The 17,499-nt window shown below is 44.7% G+C and overlaps 2 protein-coding genes and 1 pseudogene across 13 annotated transcripts in view; 1 reads left to right on the top strand and 2 right to left on the bottom strand.

The window, feature by feature from the left end:
* The window catches only part of PHC1 (polyhomeotic homolog 1), a 48,336-nt gene extending 40,949 nt beyond the window's left edge, over window positions 1–7,387 (top strand). For 4 of the 5 annotated variants that reach the window (XM_032646661.1, XM_032646662.1, XM_032646660.1 and 1 more), the window contains 7 exons: window positions 368–515; window positions 755–966; window positions 1,568–1,682; window positions 2,528–2,636; window positions 2,844–2,994; window positions 3,460–3,691; window positions 5,162–6,165. In XM_032646661.1, the coding sequence (XP_032502552.1) occupies window positions 368–515; window positions 755–966; window positions 1,568–1,682; window positions 2,528–2,636; window positions 2,844–2,994; window positions 3,460–3,691; window positions 5,162–5,316 (1,122 nt within the window). In that variant the 3' untranslated portion in view covers window positions 5,317–6,165. Of the gene's footprint in view, window positions 1–367; window positions 516–754; window positions 967–1,567; window positions 1,683–2,527; window positions 2,637–2,843; window positions 2,995–3,459; window positions 3,692–5,161 lie in introns of all 5 variants that reach the window. The other variant, XM_032646663.1, reaches the window with a different exon arrangement.
* M6PR (mannose-6-phosphate receptor, cation dependent) lies at window positions 6,229–17,457 on the bottom strand. 8 transcript variants are annotated; one of them, XM_032646664.1, is made up of 8 exons: window positions 17,053–17,421; window positions 11,566–11,739; window positions 10,618–10,784; window positions 9,433–9,542; window positions 9,025–9,155; window positions 8,339–8,465; window positions 7,761–7,879; window positions 6,350–6,753 (listed from the first exon to the last, which is right to left on the bottom strand). In XM_032646664.1, the coding sequence occupies exons 1-8, from the start codon at window positions 17,226–17,228 to the stop codon at window positions 6,594–6,596; spliced, it is 1,164 nt and encodes a 387-aa protein (XP_032502555.1). In that variant the 5' UTR covers window positions 17,229–17,421; the 3' UTR covers window positions 6,350–6,593. The 8 variants fall into 8 exon arrangements, with proteins under 8 accessions (XP_032502563.1, XP_032502555.1, XP_032502560.1 ...); XM_032646669.1 differs by having other exon boundaries at window positions 17,003–17,191; XM_032646666.1 differs by having other exon boundaries at window positions 11,566–11,783; window positions 17,003–17,190.
* On the bottom strand, window positions 11,977–17,008 carry LOC116761008 (annotated as a pseudogene).
* Window positions 17,458–17,499: the final 42 nt, after the last annotated feature.

Raw genomic sequence — 17,499 nt, 5'->3', positions numbered from 1 at the left:
TATCTGAAGTTCATACTCCTAAATTTGCCACTGAAATTCTGTGTTTTTGGATCTGTACTAAGTTATATCAAGATATAGCCTTAACCACCAAAATTGATTTTTAGGAAAACAACAGTTCGTGGTTGGGCTGTTGATGAACCCAGGGTCTCCAGGTCTACGTGAGGACCTGGAGAAAATGTTGTATTTTTTGTCTTGATGTAGAAGTTACACTTCTTGGGAATGACCAGAAATTTTACTGTACTGTGGGAAGTATACAAATTGGGGAATCTAGAACTAAGAAGATTTTCTCTTGACAGTATGGGAATAATTGTGTTTTCTTGTTACCCTTCACTCATAAATCTTTTCTTTCCTGTTCTTCACTTTATAGGGCAAACCCCAGACATTGCCCGTCAAACGCAAGGCTGAGTCAGAGGAGGAGAGAGACGATATCTCCACGTTGAGTTCAATGCTTCCTGCGAAGGCGTCTCCGGTAGTAGAGAGCCCGAAGGCCATGGAGGAGAAGGGCGGTCTTGGAGGTGAGTAACTGGCTTCTGCAGTGCTGCTGGAGTACATAGAAATTAGAGCAAAGTTCTGAGTGAGCTGAAAGATCACTCTGCCTCAGTAGGCTTGGTGGAGTAGATCCAAACACAGGGAATCCAGGGTTAATGATCAAAAGGGAACACGTATTACTGTGGAAGATCAGGCTGACCTGGCTCATAGATGGATCAGCTAGGTCATCCCCTACCTGCCCCTCAGTCTTGTGTTTATTTTCCAGACAAAGCTGAACCAGTGACCAGTGTGAATGCTGGTACCCCGAGCAGTGATGTAGTAGCCTTGGCTCCTGCCCCGTCAGCACCGCCTCCCACGCTGGCCATGGTGTCCAGACAGATGGGTGACTCCAAGCCCCCACAGGCCATTGTGAAGCCCCAGATTCTCACCCACATCATCGAAGGCTTCGTTATCCAGGAAGGAGCAGAACCTTTTCCGGTGAGGGCAGGGCCAGAAGGCGGGGCTTGGTCTGATTGTTGTCATTTCAAACTCCACGAAATCAAAAGGCCCAGAACTATTTAATTATTAGCGAATGGTTCAATTCTGTTGTTTGTACCGTTAGTTGTAAAGAAGGAAGTGAAGAGAAGAAAGAATATGTAGACTAGAAAGTGAAAATGTTGGGAAGAGGAGAAGAAAAGGAAGAAAGTGACCTCTAAAGCTGTCATGTTTAGTTAGACAAATTAGGTTGTTTTATAGTGAAGAAAATTGTGGTAGAGAAGTTAAGAGACTTTTCTGGATACCATGAGTTGCAGAACCAGGACTTAGAACACAAGTATCTTGACTCCTAGTATGTTCCCTACAATTTAGGAAGGAAAAGGACAAAATAGGGAGCCCAGGTAGGAACCTGTTCTCCAGTGGCTTATCTGAAAAAAGCCAGTTAGAGGCTCTTGATTGCTATATTGAAAGTGGTTTTCTCTGCATCGGACTTGGTCATTAACTCAGAAATCTGGGCAGAGACATGGTGGTGAAAAATGGTGGGGAAAGCTATAGGGAAGCAGAAAGGAATTAGGCTAACTTAACTAACCTTTTTCTGGGACAGGTGGGTTGTTCTCAGTTACTGAAAGAGTCTGAGAAGCCACTGCAGACTGGCCTCGTGACAGGGCTGAATGAGAATCAGTCGGGTGGCCCCTTAGGTGGGGACAGCCCATCTGCTGGTAAGTATTTATTTAGAGACCCATCTGGGGAAGGAGGCTGATGGAGATGTGTTTGAGGACTTAGTGTAAAATAGGAATTATCTGTTTAAAGTGGGAATTACGTGAAGTCCATCCACGCTGAGAAACCAGAAGCCACATCATATAACAGAATACGTAGACTCACATAAAAGTTGTTCCCTAGGATAGAATTAAGGGGAATTTTATCAAGCTAGAGTAATCTGTTGAATTATTTACTATAAGGATATATTTTTCAAAAGACGATCTAAAATAGGCTATTTCTGGGAATTCCCTGGCGGTTCAGTGGTTAGGACTCCACACTTCCACTGCAGGGGGCACGGGTTTGATCCCTGGTTGGGGAACTAAGATCCTGCATGTTGCAGGGTGCGGCCAAAAAAAAATAATAATACAGGCTATATCTTAATTTCCAGTTCTCCTTATTCTAGATTCTGTACTACATGTTAAGGAGTCCTGTTCACATTTCCCCCCCCCTGCTTTTGGAAACTTCTGTGGGAGAGAGGTCTTATGTCTTTCCAGGCATTAAGTAATCTTTTCCTCTCTCCTGTTCAGAAATGCAGTCTTGTCTGAAATCTGAGATTATGAGTCAGGATAAAACTAGTCATTTAAAGTGGAAATCGTCTGGCTTAAGGTTAGGAAGACTGTGATGTTCTTGAGGGACAGTTCTTTACGGCTCTGGATCTTGAACTTTGTTTTAGGGAGATTCTCAGTTAGGTTGAGTAGGTCTTTGGGGGGAACCCTGCGAGTAATTAGAGTCCAGCGTTGGGCCTGACGGGGGCCTGAGTGGCAGCAGAAACCGATGCAGCCCTCCCGCGCTGCCTTGTTTTCAGAGCTCGATAAGAAGGCGAACCTCCTGAAGTGCGAGTACTGTGGGAAGTACGCCCCTGCAGAGCAGTTTCGCGGCTCCAAGAGATTCTGCTCCATGACTTGCGCAAAGAGGTACTGTAGGCACCCCGCCTCACCCGCCTCCATCTAACCTTACACCCCTTCCCTAGGATCTGCTCAAGGCTCATAGTTAATGTCTCCTCTGCTTTCATTCCCTTCCCCAAATCGGCCCTTAAAATCCCAGTTCACATTTAGTGCAGGGGAGCAAGGCGGTCTTCTCTGGTAGCACTCATGACCTCCTGTACGTGCCCCAACCTGTAGGTATAATGTGAGCTGTAGCCACCAATTCCGGCTGAAGAGGAAAAAAATGAAAGAGTTTCAAGAAGCCAACTATGCCCGCGTTCGCCGGCGCGGACCCCGCCGCAGCTCCTCAGACATCGCCCGTGCCAAGATCCAGGGCAAGCGTCACCGGGTGAGCTGCCGGTGCGGGGCGCACTACCTCAGAAATGGGCCTTTTTCCTTCCTCTTGCCCACGGGGCAGTTCCTTTGCCCAGCTAAAATGAGTATGAGACCAGAACTCTGGTTTTGCGTTGATTGCCTTACTCCAAATTCCAAGAGATCCTGACCTCTGTGTCTCTTCTCACCTTACTGGTTGCCTGTCTGTTAATCCTTATGCCGTGTTTGAGGAGGGAAAATCTAGGGCAGTCGTTGGTAGAAGGGGAGAACCGAGAGAGGGATACAGTTCATACTTGAGAGGCACTCGAGAGCGGACTGGTGACTTCGGGCATTTGCACGTGAAGTACAGATTATTTCACTTGTGCTAAGATTAGTTTTTCCTCTGTGCCCGATAGTAATCCAAACCCAGGGTGGCTGGGGAAAGGAGAGGGAAACCTCATGACACTGTTACTTGTGACCTGTTTTGCGTTTTTTTCTGTAGGGTCAAGAGGACTCTAGCCGGGGTTCAGATAATTCCAGTTACGATGAAGCACTCTCTCCAACATCTCCTGGGCCTTTATCCGTGCGAGCAGGGCATGGAGAACGTGACCTGGGGAACCCCAATACAGCTCCGCCTACACCAGAATTACATGGCATCAACCCTGTGTTCCTGTCCAGTAATCCTAGCCGTTGGAGCGTAGAGGAGGTGTATGAGTTTATTGCTTCTCTACAAGGTATCGCGGGCCTGTCCACCAGGACCCAGGTCACCTATATTGCTTCATTTTCCTACAGTTTTCTTTAGGTCATCCCCCAGGGGCTTTTGTAACTGGAAATGTAACGGACTTAAGCAGTAGAGGCTTAAGTATGATATGACGAAGGCTCTACTCTTGGTATTTATTCCAGTTTTGTCCACAGCCTGGTTTCCCAGTTTTCCTGGGTTGACTGTCCTCTGCTATGTCAGTAATCTTGCAACAGTTGATTTTCATCTATGATTCTTAACCAATAATTTTTAAAGTATTTTTTTATGTGTGATTAATTGGGATACCCACCGTGGATAAAAGACTTTTCTCAGCGGAGAAGGGGATTAGGAAATAATGGGCCATTGTTGCCCTGCTCTCTTCAAGGCAGGATTATTTATAAGCTATTCTTTTTTTTTTTTAAATAAATTTATTTATTTAATTTATAATTTTTGGCTGTGTTGGGTCTTCGTTGCTGTGTGTGGGCTTTCTCTAGTTGTGGCGAGCAGGGGCCGCTCCTCACTGCGGTGCACGGGCTTCTCATTGCAGCGGCTTCTCTTGTTGTGGAGCATGGGCTGCTCTAGGTGCGCGGGCTGAGTAGTTGTGGCACACGGGCTGAGTAGTTGTGGCACGCGGGCTTCAGTAGTTGTGGCACACGGGCACTAGAGCACAGGCTCAGTAGTTGTGGCGCACAGGCTTAGTTGCTCCGTGACATGTGGGATCTTCCCGGACCAGGGCTCGAACCCGTGTCCCCTGCATTGGCAGATAAGCTGTTCTTGACAAAGGGATGGCTTTCTCCAGCAGGAAAACCATCCTACCCTTCTTGGTATTTTGTCTGAATTCTGGGCCCTTAAAGATGTCAAGACGGCTCTTAACTTTGATTTTCTTGCCAGTGTCAAAACATATATATATATTGCTCCCTCCCTTTGCCCCCCTCAGGTTATCTGAATGAAGGTATCTCTCTGGTTGAACAACTTAGGTGTTTTATCTTGGCTCTTTTTTTAAAAAAAAAAAGAGTTAATACTTCGGCTGCATTGGGTCTTCATTGCTGTGCGTGGGTTTTCTCTAGTTGGTGGCAAGCAGGGGCCGCTCCTCGCTGCGGTGCACGGGCTTCTCGTCGTGGAGCACGGGCTCTAGGTGCGTGGGCCTCAGCGGTTGTGGCTTGTGGGCTCTAGAGCACAGGCTCAGTAGTTGTGGCACACGGGCTTAGTTGCTTTGCGGCATGTGGGATCTTCCCGGACCAGGGATCGAACCCACGTCCCCTGCATTGGCAGGAGGATTCTTAACCACTGCGCCACCAGGGAAGTCCATGTCTTGGCTCTTGTTGTTTTTATAAATAGCCAGTTGCTCTGATTTCATTTTGCTTCCAAAGCTTGCCATGTCAGGCCACTGTATTACTGAATTTAGGACAAGTACTTTGGTGCTACCGTGTAGTTTCTCATACATATTCCCATCATTTCCTTCTAGGCTGCCAAGAGATTGCAGAGGAGTTTCGTTCCCAGGAGATTGATGGACAGGCCCTTTTATTACTTAAAGAGGAACATCTTATGAGTGCCATGAACATCAAGCTGGGCCCTGCCCTCAAGATCTGCGCCAAGATAAACGTCCTCAAGGAGACCTAAGGTGGCCCTCTTGCACAAACCAGCCTAAGGCAGACACTCCCCACTGTCCAGGTTATAACCTGGTGCCAGCAGAGACTTCACAGGGAAGACAGAGCTGTTCCAATTATGTATGTCTTCTGTAGAGGGGATTACTGAGACAGGGAAGACAAGTGCAAGAACTGGTCGCTGGTGCTACATGGTGGCAGCTTTGACATTTCTCTGGGTTCTACTTTATTTTTTAAATCTTTACGATTCTCACCTACCCTAATCCAATCTTTATAAAAGAGGCAGTCTAGAGAACTAGGACTGCTCGGCCTTATCCCAGAGCGGAGTGTCTAGCCAGGGTCAGAATTCTCCTGGAGGAGGAATGTACAGTATGGTGAGGCGAGGAAATGGGTGGAATGTAGGTGTGCCTCAGCAGTGGGGGAGCTAGGGTTTTCTAGCTTGTGTGACACAAGTAGCAAAATCTGGCACTCCCTCTTCCCTCTGGATCGTGTGACTGTAGCTGTGGCCCAGAGTTTTGTTGTCACTCCCTTAGTATTGGATATTTTCTCCTGCATCCACGGCAGGGTCACCAGCCAGGGTAGAGACTGGGTTGGCATCATTCTGATTTGCTGCAGGGACTAAAAGTTTTGGGCACACATGTGGCTGTTGTCTTTCTTTCCGCATCCCCCTGCTCCTTTCCAGTTTATCTGTTGTCTCCTACCCCACCTTTCTTTTCCATTCCAACTCTGCTCTGTCCTATAGCTTTATAAAGCAGGAGCGCGTGGGACTGAGGTCAGGAATAGAAGTACCTGCCTTAGGCGCTATACCTTATACAACAAAAATATTAAATATTTTTTTCCTCCTCAGTAAAAGGATGAAAATTGGTCTCAGTTGTCTGTTACTCCATCATTCCAGTGTATCTACCCTCTTCTTTCACACAAATGACTAGGCCAACGTGTTTTTTTTTAATCTTTTAAGTGTTTTTGTACAAAAAAATGTATACATATATTTTTTGCATTTTTAAAACACCAGATTGTGGGGGAGGGATGCAAACAAATAACAAAAAAGATGCTTTTATAACATTATTTTCCCTGTTTAGAAAGAAGAAAAAAAATCATTCCAATAGTATTTAAAAGTCCAAAGATGAAATCATTTCATTTCCTTCTCTAAAGGCTAAAAAAAGGCCCCTGCCTATTGATTCCATCCTTCTGTGTCCAGTGGAGCCATGTTACTCTTCAGTGGCCCAGGCTCACTATCACACAAAGATCAGGCCAGGTTTCTGGGCACACGGCCTGAACAGAAAGGTGGAAGCATCAGAAGATTAAGACCGTCTCCCCACAGAAGTAATGTCGTGGGCAAGAAGACACGTCCCTGAGCCAGAAAAAGGGACAAGTGCTGCAGCCGCCGCAGCCAGGGCGGAAGGTGGCAGAGCCCTGGATGTCCCACTTCTGCCTCCATTCCCTTTCCAGAAGACTGGGGGCAAAAAAAAAAAAAAAAAAAAAAAAAGTCAAAATGACATGCCTATGAAGGAAAAGTGCAACATGTTTAGAAATACTGATACAGGGAACGTTTTAGGAGTAAGAAAAGTTTCGCCAGCTTTGACTGCAAGTGGGAGAAGAAAGCCATCAAGGAGATCCCACTACCAAGGTAAACAGACTTCCCTTTTCTGGAACCCTGGCGGCACAGGAGGTCAATTTCAATGTCCCTTTCCAATGGACTGGACTTCTGGATTAGGCATTTTGGCTGCAGATGGACCAATAACTTTAGACTACAGTCCAGGTCCTAGCTCCAGCTATAAAGTCACTCCAATGCCAGCAAATGATGTATGGTACCTTGTAATCCTCTAATTGGGAAATTTCAAATTTTCCCATCCTAATTCCAGAGGTGGGAGAATTAAGTCTACGACATCACCAGGCTCAAACCAAATGGCAGTACTTGGACTACAACCAAGTAATCACTGCAAAATAGTTCCAAGCAGCAAGAAATTACATCCAGATTCTCATGGAGACTATACTGTAGGGTACAGAGCAACAGCATGAAAGCAATCAAACCTTGTATAAATAATGTTTCTTTGCTTTTTTTTTTTTTTTTTTTTAAATTAAAGAAATCCAGTGTCTCAAAAACTTGTGAAAATGTGTTTAAAAAAGGAAGGGTCAGGGAGCCTGCCATACCCTTTTGCTCATGATAACTCCCCTACTTGTACTTTCTGATACCAAGGGACAGTGCAACAGCCTCTGCTGTCATTGGCCCTGTTATATTATATCTGTCCTACAACCGTACCTCTCAGGAGGGAAAACAAATAGGGAACAAAGGGAAGGCATTTCTACTACTGACAAGTGGATGCAAACCAAAAGCAAACCGGAAGGCAAGAGCAATATTAAGGGTGAGATGAGAGACTGGAGCGGAGGCTGCTTAAGAAACCTGGCTGAGGATGCTTTGGTTTGGGGGCTGAAGAAGCCGGACATTTAAAGTGCAATCACATCGGTAATAAATGATCATCCCTTTCTTCCGACTCCTCCCCAAGCTGGTCATCCCCCACACCACGATACGCAGCAGGCACGTTTCGGGGTTTAGATCGGCACACAAAGTCACAACCATCCTGTAGGGGGAAAGGAAAGGAAGGAAACGATCGTTTGAAATCAGCAGCTTTCAGGTGTTATGGTCCAAGAATGTGGCAGGAACTGGTTTTCTCCAGGGATAAAGAAGAGAAAACCCCAAAGCTCCAAGGATCAGCTTGAATTGAACGTGGGGAAGAATAGACAGGTTCTAACTTGGCCTCACCCTTTCCTCACCTAGGCCCCTTAAGAGCTGTATCAGGCTCCCAAATCTCAGGAAAAGGACTGCTCTTCCAGCCAGGCCTTAGCAAGGCCAGACACTAAGATGCTGTGTTGCTTATCTGTACTAGGGCAACCAACTGTCCTGGTTTGCTGGGACTTTTGTGGTTTTAGCACCCAATGTCCTGTGTCTCGGGAAACCCCTCAGTCTGGGCAAACCAGGATGGCTGGTCATTCAACCTTGTCTGTAGGCCACGGACTCAGCCAGCTGCCCTGTTACTTACTGCTACCAGGTTGCCAAGATCCTGCCAGAAGGCCAAGTGGGGAAACTGCTCCATTCCTTTGGCTCCCACCACCAGTCGCTGGTACAGGAACCCCCCGATGATATAGACGGCGATCAGCGATGCAAACCTGTTGAGAGAGAAAGACATCTATACTCAAAAACCAAGAAACAGTAAGACTCAGATAACTAAAGATAATCTCTATATTCATTGTTACCTATTTCCTAAGCTGTGTTCCATAAAAATGAAAGGAAAAAAAAGGTAGTCAGTTGAATGAACAAGGGGGCTTGGTAGGTCCTTAGAAAACCAATTAGAGTGTCAGTCTGAGAAAACCAAAATGATCAGAATAAAATAAGACAGAGTTTGTGACTCTGACTTAGGGCTGAGAACAGTCACCATTAGATACACAACTCCATTTCTTTAAAAGTTCGAATAATCTAATGGCAGCATATTAAAAACTGTCCAGCCCTCCAGTAGGGAAAAAATCCTATATCCAAATGGAAATATTTACTGGGTCCAAAACATTAAGTCATTTTTGAATACTTGCACAGAGTTTAAAGAGGATTTTTACAAATTATAGTATAACATATACATGCACACACACTATTTGTACCTACAGACCTCCAAGTGATTGTGGAGTTAAAAAAAAAAAAAAAAAGGTTTGGACTGATAAAGGAAAACGTACTCACGTGACAAGTAAGATAGAACCCACGCTGAGGTGGGAGATCTCTGGGGAACAGGCCAGGCTGCTGTCTATCTCAAAGAGGTAGAAACAGTCTTGGACTTTGCCTCGCTCCTCAAACACAGGGTTAAAATTGTCCTGATGACAAGAGGACAGAACACAACATTTATGTTGTGTCTTGACACCTGTCTGAAAAAAGCACAAACCCACAAAACCCCCCAAACATTTGCTTTCTCCTGGTTCAAAACCTCCTCTTCCACGTATGATGGAACACGGGTGCCTATGACTCAGGGAAAAGCTGAACTTCTCGTTTTATCTCCTTGGTCCCAATTATCTTGTTCCCTCTGGACAGTCTCTCCCACCTCAGGCCAGTCCTTTCATTTCCTCTAGGCTCGTAGGCCCCAGGGTGCCTCACCGCTAGGGTGTGTCGATTGCAGGAGATCATCACCACTGCCCGACGCTGCTCCTTGCCACAGTGACTGTCATATTCATCACCCCCTTTATAGATCAGCATGATCCAGTTACCTGAGGAGGGACAAGGAAAACGGAGCTTTGGGGTGCGGGAAAGCAGAGGCAGACCTGGGCACTGTGGTAGAGTGGAAGTGAGTTCAATGAAATTGGCTATAATTAAAATAACCCTTTCAGGATGAGCTCTGTATACCAGAAACAGCAGTTAAACCTTGCTCCTTTATAACAGCTATGTGTTCCCTTATTAAGACGACTAAGAATCAGACAGTCATACAAGAATAACCTTAAAAAAAAAAAAAAAAAAAAGAATAACCTTAATTTTCCACAAAAACTAAGGCAATTGACAGTGCAAATACAATTATGATCCATACCTTAATCATGACTCACATTTTCCGAATACCTGCTAACATCAAAAGGAGAGGTTCCATCCAATTACTTGGTGGCAAGGGAAAGCCTAAGATCATAAAGTCACCACAGATAAATTCAAAGTGGATGATTTTGAAGACTGAGGGGCATTTTTCCTTCTTTAGTATTTACTGTGTTCAAATTTCTTTTGCAAAGTATCATTTGATCAATAATCACGAGGTGAATCAGGTAAGGACTGTGCTTCCAATTTTGCATATGAGAAAACAAAATCAAAAAGGTAAAATGATTTTTCAAAGTCACAGGACAAATAAATATAAGCTGGATCAAAAATCCAGTCTTCTGACCTCTAGCCCCAAACTCTTGACGTTGTTTTTTATTATGTTATTTATAGGAGCAACAATGGGCAGTGAAAATTTTATTTATCTGCTTAAGGGAGGAAAATAGACCACAGCTGCTCACATAGTCCTTCCCAGCAATATGATTTTATGATTTTTGAGAAATATTATCAACATAACTCAAGATGGTGGGGAAATTTTTGTAGACTGACTGGTTTGCAAAAAAGCTTGATCTCACTTTAAAACAAACACATAAATGTCCTGAGCCTTGGCTGTGGAGGAGCTGTGGAACTAGGTATCCTGTGGTTTGCAGGTATCTCAGGTGAGCTGAACCACACATACCGTACGGTACACTGAAGAGCCTGGGAAGGGCTGAGACATACAGGATTATCAGAGGGATTCAATTAACTGATCAACAGGGAGAATCTTACTTCCATTGAAGATCTGAGTCCTGTTGAGTCTCCCTACTACTGTCTCCTTCCCATTACTTTTGTTGATCTGCACCAGGCCTGCCCCAGAGGTGTGGTTGCCAGCTTCTCGGCACACCCGGAACATGTAGATATACATGTCTTGGCCCTGGCCCACGGTGCTCTCAAAGCTGTGAGGAGAAGTGAGGAGAAGGAAGAGGACAGTTACAGCTGTCAGCCTTAGGAAGAGCAGTTTCCTTTTTAATAACAACAACAGTGGTGCACTCAACTTATTTATCTGATGTCACGGCTAAACATCCTAGTGAATAATATCTGTTGCATCATGAGATATCCATGACCCAGACAGAACACCCTGTTGATGATGACTGATTAAAATACAGCATCTAAGACAGCTAGTATTCTAGATATTTCTAGAATAATTGCTCTACACTATGCTAAAACATTAGCTACTACTTCCCCTTGAGTAAGGGTCTATGTTCATGAGATACACCCTCCTTCCTTAAAGATTATCTTCAGATTTATATACCAGAAGATTCCTGACACGATGACGCAGCAGGCCTAAATATGTTATTCTGATATTTCTAAATATCGAGGCATCAAATAATGCTTTTTAGTTCCTATGAGCTGGTTTCTTGGATCCAGTCTTGGAAACCGCTACTCTTCTGCATAACGTACCTGCACATGGCTGCTGAACACTGGGCTGCGCATGTGCTCTATATCATGAAGGAAAGCAAGACAGCACGGCCAAATAAGACCAATATTGCTAAAGTTCAGATTAGAACCGTCTCTCAGAGGAGGTTATGATACATGTATCCCCCCTATGTTTGGGGGGGGAAATAAAATCAGTACTAAATACTACTAAATAAAATACTAAAATAAAATCAGTAAGAGGAGGAAGAGATTCTTTAATAAAGTTAGCTCCTCAAGCCCTTTAAGATTCTTCTCATTTACCTTTTGTTAAACAGCGGCGTCAGCCTCTTCAGTAGAGCCAACTCTTTCTCTGACTCTTTATCCTTTTCTCCTACCAGGTCGCATGTTTTTTCTTCGGTCTGCCAGGATTCTCTTACTGCCACGGCCAGCAGCAGCAGCAGGCCAGTCCTCCAGGAGCTGTAGAGGGGGAACATCCTTTTGGGAGAGGGAGTGCGTGTGTTAGGGAAAGAGGGAGAGGACTGGGAGAGAAGGGAAAGAAATAAAGCATATGAATGTGTCATAAATGAATGGTATTTTTTTAACCTTTTAATCTTCCACCCACCACCTATTATTTTACACTAGCCAGTTTTCTTCATTATTATGATGTTGGGCTTTATTTTCTTGTCTCCATTTCAAGTTCTGTTTTCCCCATTATTTAATATTCAGAATTGGAACCTTAAGCCTCCAGGTTTCTCTTTTTCTTTTTAAAACTTATTTCAAAAGCTTCTTCCTAGCTGACTCCCTTGCTTGACACCACTGGTCACCTCCTGTCCTTCTCGTGTCCCTTTCATGTACATTCAACAAAGAGGACAGCATTGGCCTTGGTGAAGAGTTAGTGTCTATAGATTGTTGTTGCGATTTCTGCAAGGTGTGCAGGTGTGCAAGGTGTGCACAAAAAAATATCTAGATTTCTAAGCTGTATTGGGAGAAAAACACATTTTTGGTCCTAGAAACTGTCAGAAGAACCAATCAATGGCCTAGAGAATACTTAAGTGTGACCAATGAACAGTATTTTGATTATGCAGAAACTATAAGATTCTTTGGCATATGCAACAAATATTACCTTTTAATATCTCTGTGCCAAGAGCACCTGTGTTAGGAAACCCATATACAGATATACATATATATGTATATACACACATACACATATATATCTATCACCTGTGTCGGGAAACTCTCTCTATATATCAATCACTTTCAGTCTAATTCATAGGTAAGTCCTTCAGAACAAACTATGGGGCTGAGAAGAGGGAAAGGAAAGAACAAAAAGAATTAAATTATGACAGCCTGGTGGAGACATCCTCGCCTCTTTACCATTTGGCAAGAAATTATATTAAGATGTCTCATTATTTAGAGTTCAATACTGGTTCATAAATACTGCTTAAACCAGTGGCCCTCCATAAGATAATACTCGAATTACAATTGACACTTGATAAGGGCTAGTTGGAAGTTATTAAGAAAGATGTAAAATAGAGAAAAAGACTTGAATACTTTGGGACCTAAGTCCTCATTTTAACATTCAGGAGCATCTAACAGTCTTTGTTCATATTCACCATAAGAATGATGAACAGAGAGAAACACTGCCACAGCACCTAAAACTCGACATCTACCTGTTCTGATGTCTCACCTCTGAAAAATCATTCAATCATTTAAATGATAGGAAGAACAAAATTCACTAGGTCCAAATGAGTGGTTTGAATAAGTATTCCAAAACCCACCTCAGGCTCTACAAGTCATGAACCTCAAGAGTTTCTAGCTTCCAATTGCTGATAACTCTAGGAATTCATCATGTCACTTTACAATTTAGCAAATCCAATTCATCTGATGCTTGTACTGCTTTAGGAATGGCAGCGTGTGGCTGTTTCCCAAACTCATTTTCTTTTCTCTAACTCCATCTTTATACCCAGGATCCACTGATTTACCCTTTCAAAAGAAATCACTTTGGTATCCATTAATGATCCCTTAGGCCATCACTACTTGTTAATTTTATAACAGTATCACCAATTTTTCTGATACAAAGATTCAATTCTTCCAAACTTTTCTCACTTATGATAAAATGCTTCCATACTACAAGTCTGGACTTTGGTTTGAATACTCTTTTAAAGTCCTCTAATTCTTTGTCATGCTGGATTTTTAGCATATAAAACTTAAAACAGGCAGAATTTAATGGGTACTAATAGGTACCTGAATAAATTTTCTCCACTCTCCTAAATAAACTAACGTTTTTTTTTTTTTTTGGATGTCTGATCTCATTTATTTGTTACTCTTAGAACATCTCGTTTTTGACTGGACTCAGAGGTAGAAGCTCTCAGAGGACAGCCTCCGTCTCTTGGCAATCTGTTCCTGTTGTTTTTCTTTGGCCTCCTTCATTCTCTTGGCCAAGAGTTTAGCATATTCTGCAGCCTCTTCCTTATTTTCTTAGTATGCTGTTTCTTCAGAGCAATATGCTGACGTTTATGTTGCAGAACACGTGGAGTAACAAGACGCTGAGTCTTGTGTGCTTTGGTCCTAGGTTTCTTACCTTCTTTGTTTAGGGGTTTTCTCTCACAATATACTGGCGGACATAGAGAGAGACTGAAAAGTTTGTGGATTCTGCTAGCTCTTTTGGGCCCCAGCTGACGAGGCGAAGTTGTGAGTCCAGGAATATGCTTCTCCCCTTTTTCCACTATGACCAAGTTGAGAACACTCAGATTGGCATCCACAATGCAACCCCGTACAGATCCGTGCTTTCTTTCTCCAGTCCTCCTTGGTCTGTAACAGGAATGCCCCTTACTCAGTAGCGGGTAGACTCTACCATGGGTCCAGACACCTGCTTCATGGGGAAAACCTTGTTTGTTGTTCCCACCAATTCAGACCACATAACCCTTCCATTCTTCACCCAGAGCATTAGCAGCAACTTCTGTGGCCATATGCTTCTTACAAAAGGTATGAAGTTTTTGTTCGTCCACTTCAATGAGTTTCTGGCAGCCATTGGCTGGGAAAGAGATGTTCAACTTCATCCTGAAGTGGCCAACTGCCTCTGAGGCACCATGATAAAGAGCTAAATGAACTTACATTTGACATTCTTTTTTTAAAATTTATTTTATTTATTTATTTTTGGCTGTGTTGGGTCTTCATTACTGAGCGCGGGCTTTCTCTAGTTGCGGTGAGCGGGGGCTACTCTTTGTTGCAGTGTGTGGGCTTCTCATTGCGGTGGCTTCTCTTGTTGTGGAGCATGGGCTCTAGGCGCGTGGACTTCAGTAGTTGTGGTGCACGGGCTTAGTTGCTCTGCGGCATGTGGGATCTTCCCGGACCAGGGATCGAACACGTGTCCCCTGCATTGGCAGGTGGACTCTTCTTTTTTTTTTTTTTTTTTTTGTGGTACGCGGGCCTCTCACTGTTGTGGCCTCTCCCGTTGTGGAGCACAGGCTCCGGACGCGCAGGCTCAGCGGCCATGGCTCACGAGCCCAGCCGCTCCGCGGCATGTGGGATCTTCCCGGACCGGGGCACGAACCTGTGTCCCCTGCATCGGCAGGTGGACTCTCAACCACTGCGCCACCAGGGAAGCCCTGGCAGGCGGACTCTTAACCACTGTGCCACCAGGGAAGTCCCACATTTGACATTCCGTTTCCCACATTCCACTAGGGCAACCAATACTTGGGAAGTCATCTCCCCGACTTGGTGTACTCCAAACATCAATTCATTGTAGTAACATTAATAAGGTGTTTCCATAGAATAAGTAGAGCCAGCCACAAAGTCTGAGGCTCCCATAAACACATACAAAGCATCAACAGGAAACACTTAATAGAGTGCTTGCCTTTTGCTAGGCATTTAACATACATTAACCAGTTAAGCCTTACAAAAACCCTATGCAGTAAATACGACTGTCCTTATTTTACAGAGGAGAAAACTAGACACAGCTAGTGGCATGAACCAGATAGTGCAGCTCTGAGCTCATGGTCTACACTTAACCATTCCTTTCACATTAAGTTTTCTGGGGATCAGAGTAGGCAGTCAAAGTCTTGCTTTCATTTTGACAAAGCAAGAAGGGGAAGTGACTCCTCACATGGTTCACTAAATAGGAGGCAGAATAAAGAACCCAGACCTCAAACTCCTACCTTCTCTAAATTCACTTACTGATCCACACAACTTGACCAGCTGACTAAAATAAGAGGCTCCTTTTAGTAGATTGATTAAGCATGACATTTTCTTTATATTCTTGCAGGACCCAATTTGAAATTTCAACTTTCTGTGCTTTCAATATTCTTTCATCCAGGACCATTTTCTGGGGGGATGCTCACACACAAGACTGTGTTCTTTGGCTTCAAAGTTAGTTCCTTATCTGTTAACAGTTGATTTCTTTTCCCAAATTAGAACAAAGACTCTCACAAAACTGCGAAAGGATGAAGGGCTGAACACCCTGCAGCCAGCATTAGTTGAGTTGAACTAGCTTTCATTTAATTATTGGTTCAAAAAGATAGGAGATAAAAAGAGATATATTCTTCTCTTTCCTGCTTAAGGGTTGGCTACGTTTGAGCTGCTTCTCTTTGACTCAGTGGCATATGCTCTAAGCGCTTTATCTAGATTATGTTCATCAATCTTCACAACCCAGAAAAGTAGATATAATTTCTCCCATTTTACAGATGAGGAAACTGATTCCTACAGAGCTTAAGTTACTTGCCTTAGGTTATACAAGTATTAAACATGTATGAAGTTATTAGTAAGGCAACTTGAATGAGTCATGGTATAAAGCTATTTTCTGATAAATAAAGGAGTGCAAAAATGTATTCCTAAGAGTATGAAATCCAAGGGCTGGGTAGTCCCTTTTTACATCTAATTGTGCTACAATTAGATTCTCAAGATGCAAGAGTTTGTCCTAGATACTTTGGAAACAAGCGGCAGGACTTAAAGATTTTGAAAAATCCCTTTCAATTTTCTTGTTCTACAACGATAGATCCATACAGTTAAGGCTAAAAAATTCTCCTCCAATGGGATGACCAATGACTAAGCCAGGAATTGGGAAACACTTTACATCACTAGGCCTCTGTACCACTCACTTCCCCCAGACTAGCCATGACCATTTTCTGTTTTTCGGTGGAATTTCTACTTTCTTCTCTCTGGCTCATTTCTGATGGCGACGGCCCTTATCTCCTGTCTCCAGCAGCCCACACTTTCAGAAGAGCAGCCCTAACTAGCTGAACCGCCCAAGGTTGAAAAGACTTAAGAAAGCAGCTCTAGCCCAAGGGCGGAAGCTCTCTCCAAAAAGGAACGCAAATCCCTCTATTGGCGACTCTTCGTACCATACACTCATCTCCCTCAAACTTCTTCCAGGCTTCCAGACATTTGCGTCCCGTCTAGTCTCCCGACTTTGCAAATGCTTAGGGCCATACCCTCTACAAATGATGCCACCTGACCTCCCTCTACGATGCGGGCCAAAATCCCGTCTACGGGTATCCAGTAACACCTCGAACAGACTCCAGACTTAGCGACCTTCCTTTCCCTGCCTTCCAAACTCTGGTCTTGGAGATCCTTTCTCCCTCACTCCCTTGGCGACTCTGTAACTCCCCAACCTTACGCCTCCGCCTTTCTACCCTCGGGCTCCTTAGCTGGATTTTTGGGCTAGAACCCGGGCCAAGGGAGACTCAGCAATCCCGGCCCCCGTCACAGCCACGAGAGGTGAGCGCTCTCCAGCCCACTCCTCCACGCCCCTCACACTCACGTGTCACAGGCAAAGGGAGCAGCCACAGCTCAGAATCCCCGGCCGAGTACCTGCTCGCGGCTGGGAGACAGCACCAGCGAGGGGCCGGCCGCAGACCCCGGTTCCAGAGCTCGCGGCAGAGCCAGCGACCCAACGAGCGCCTCGCTGGGCTCCACTCCGGGAACCGGAAACAGGAAGTGCCGGGCGGCCGCTGGGCAACTGCTCCTCCCACTAGACCCCGCGGCATGTCACGGTAGAACCTTTTCGCTGCTTTCCCCTTCCCGGCCTCTCAGATCATCCCGGACGCTGATTGGCCAGGACCGTGGGCCTTAGGCTCCGCCCTCGCGGCATCAAAACCTATCGAGATTTGCAAGTTTAGTTCCACCTTTGCGGGTCGCCTTTCTCCTGACTGAGGTCCCAGACTCCCACCTCCTGGCCTCTCGGCTCGGGCCCCTGTCACGCGGGGTCACGCGGGGGTCACGCGCGGTCAGGCGCCAGGCTCGCTCCCTGGTAGGTCG

The sequence above is a fragment of the Phocoena sinus genome, chromosome 10 (assembly GCF_008692025.1).
Source record: "Phocoena sinus isolate mPhoSin1 chromosome 10, mPhoSin1.pri, whole genome shotgun sequence".
Lineage (NCBI taxonomy): Eukaryota > Metazoa > Chordata > Mammalia > Artiodactyla > Phocoenidae > Phocoena > Phocoena sinus.
This window is presented reverse-complemented; position numbering and strand designations above follow the sequence as displayed.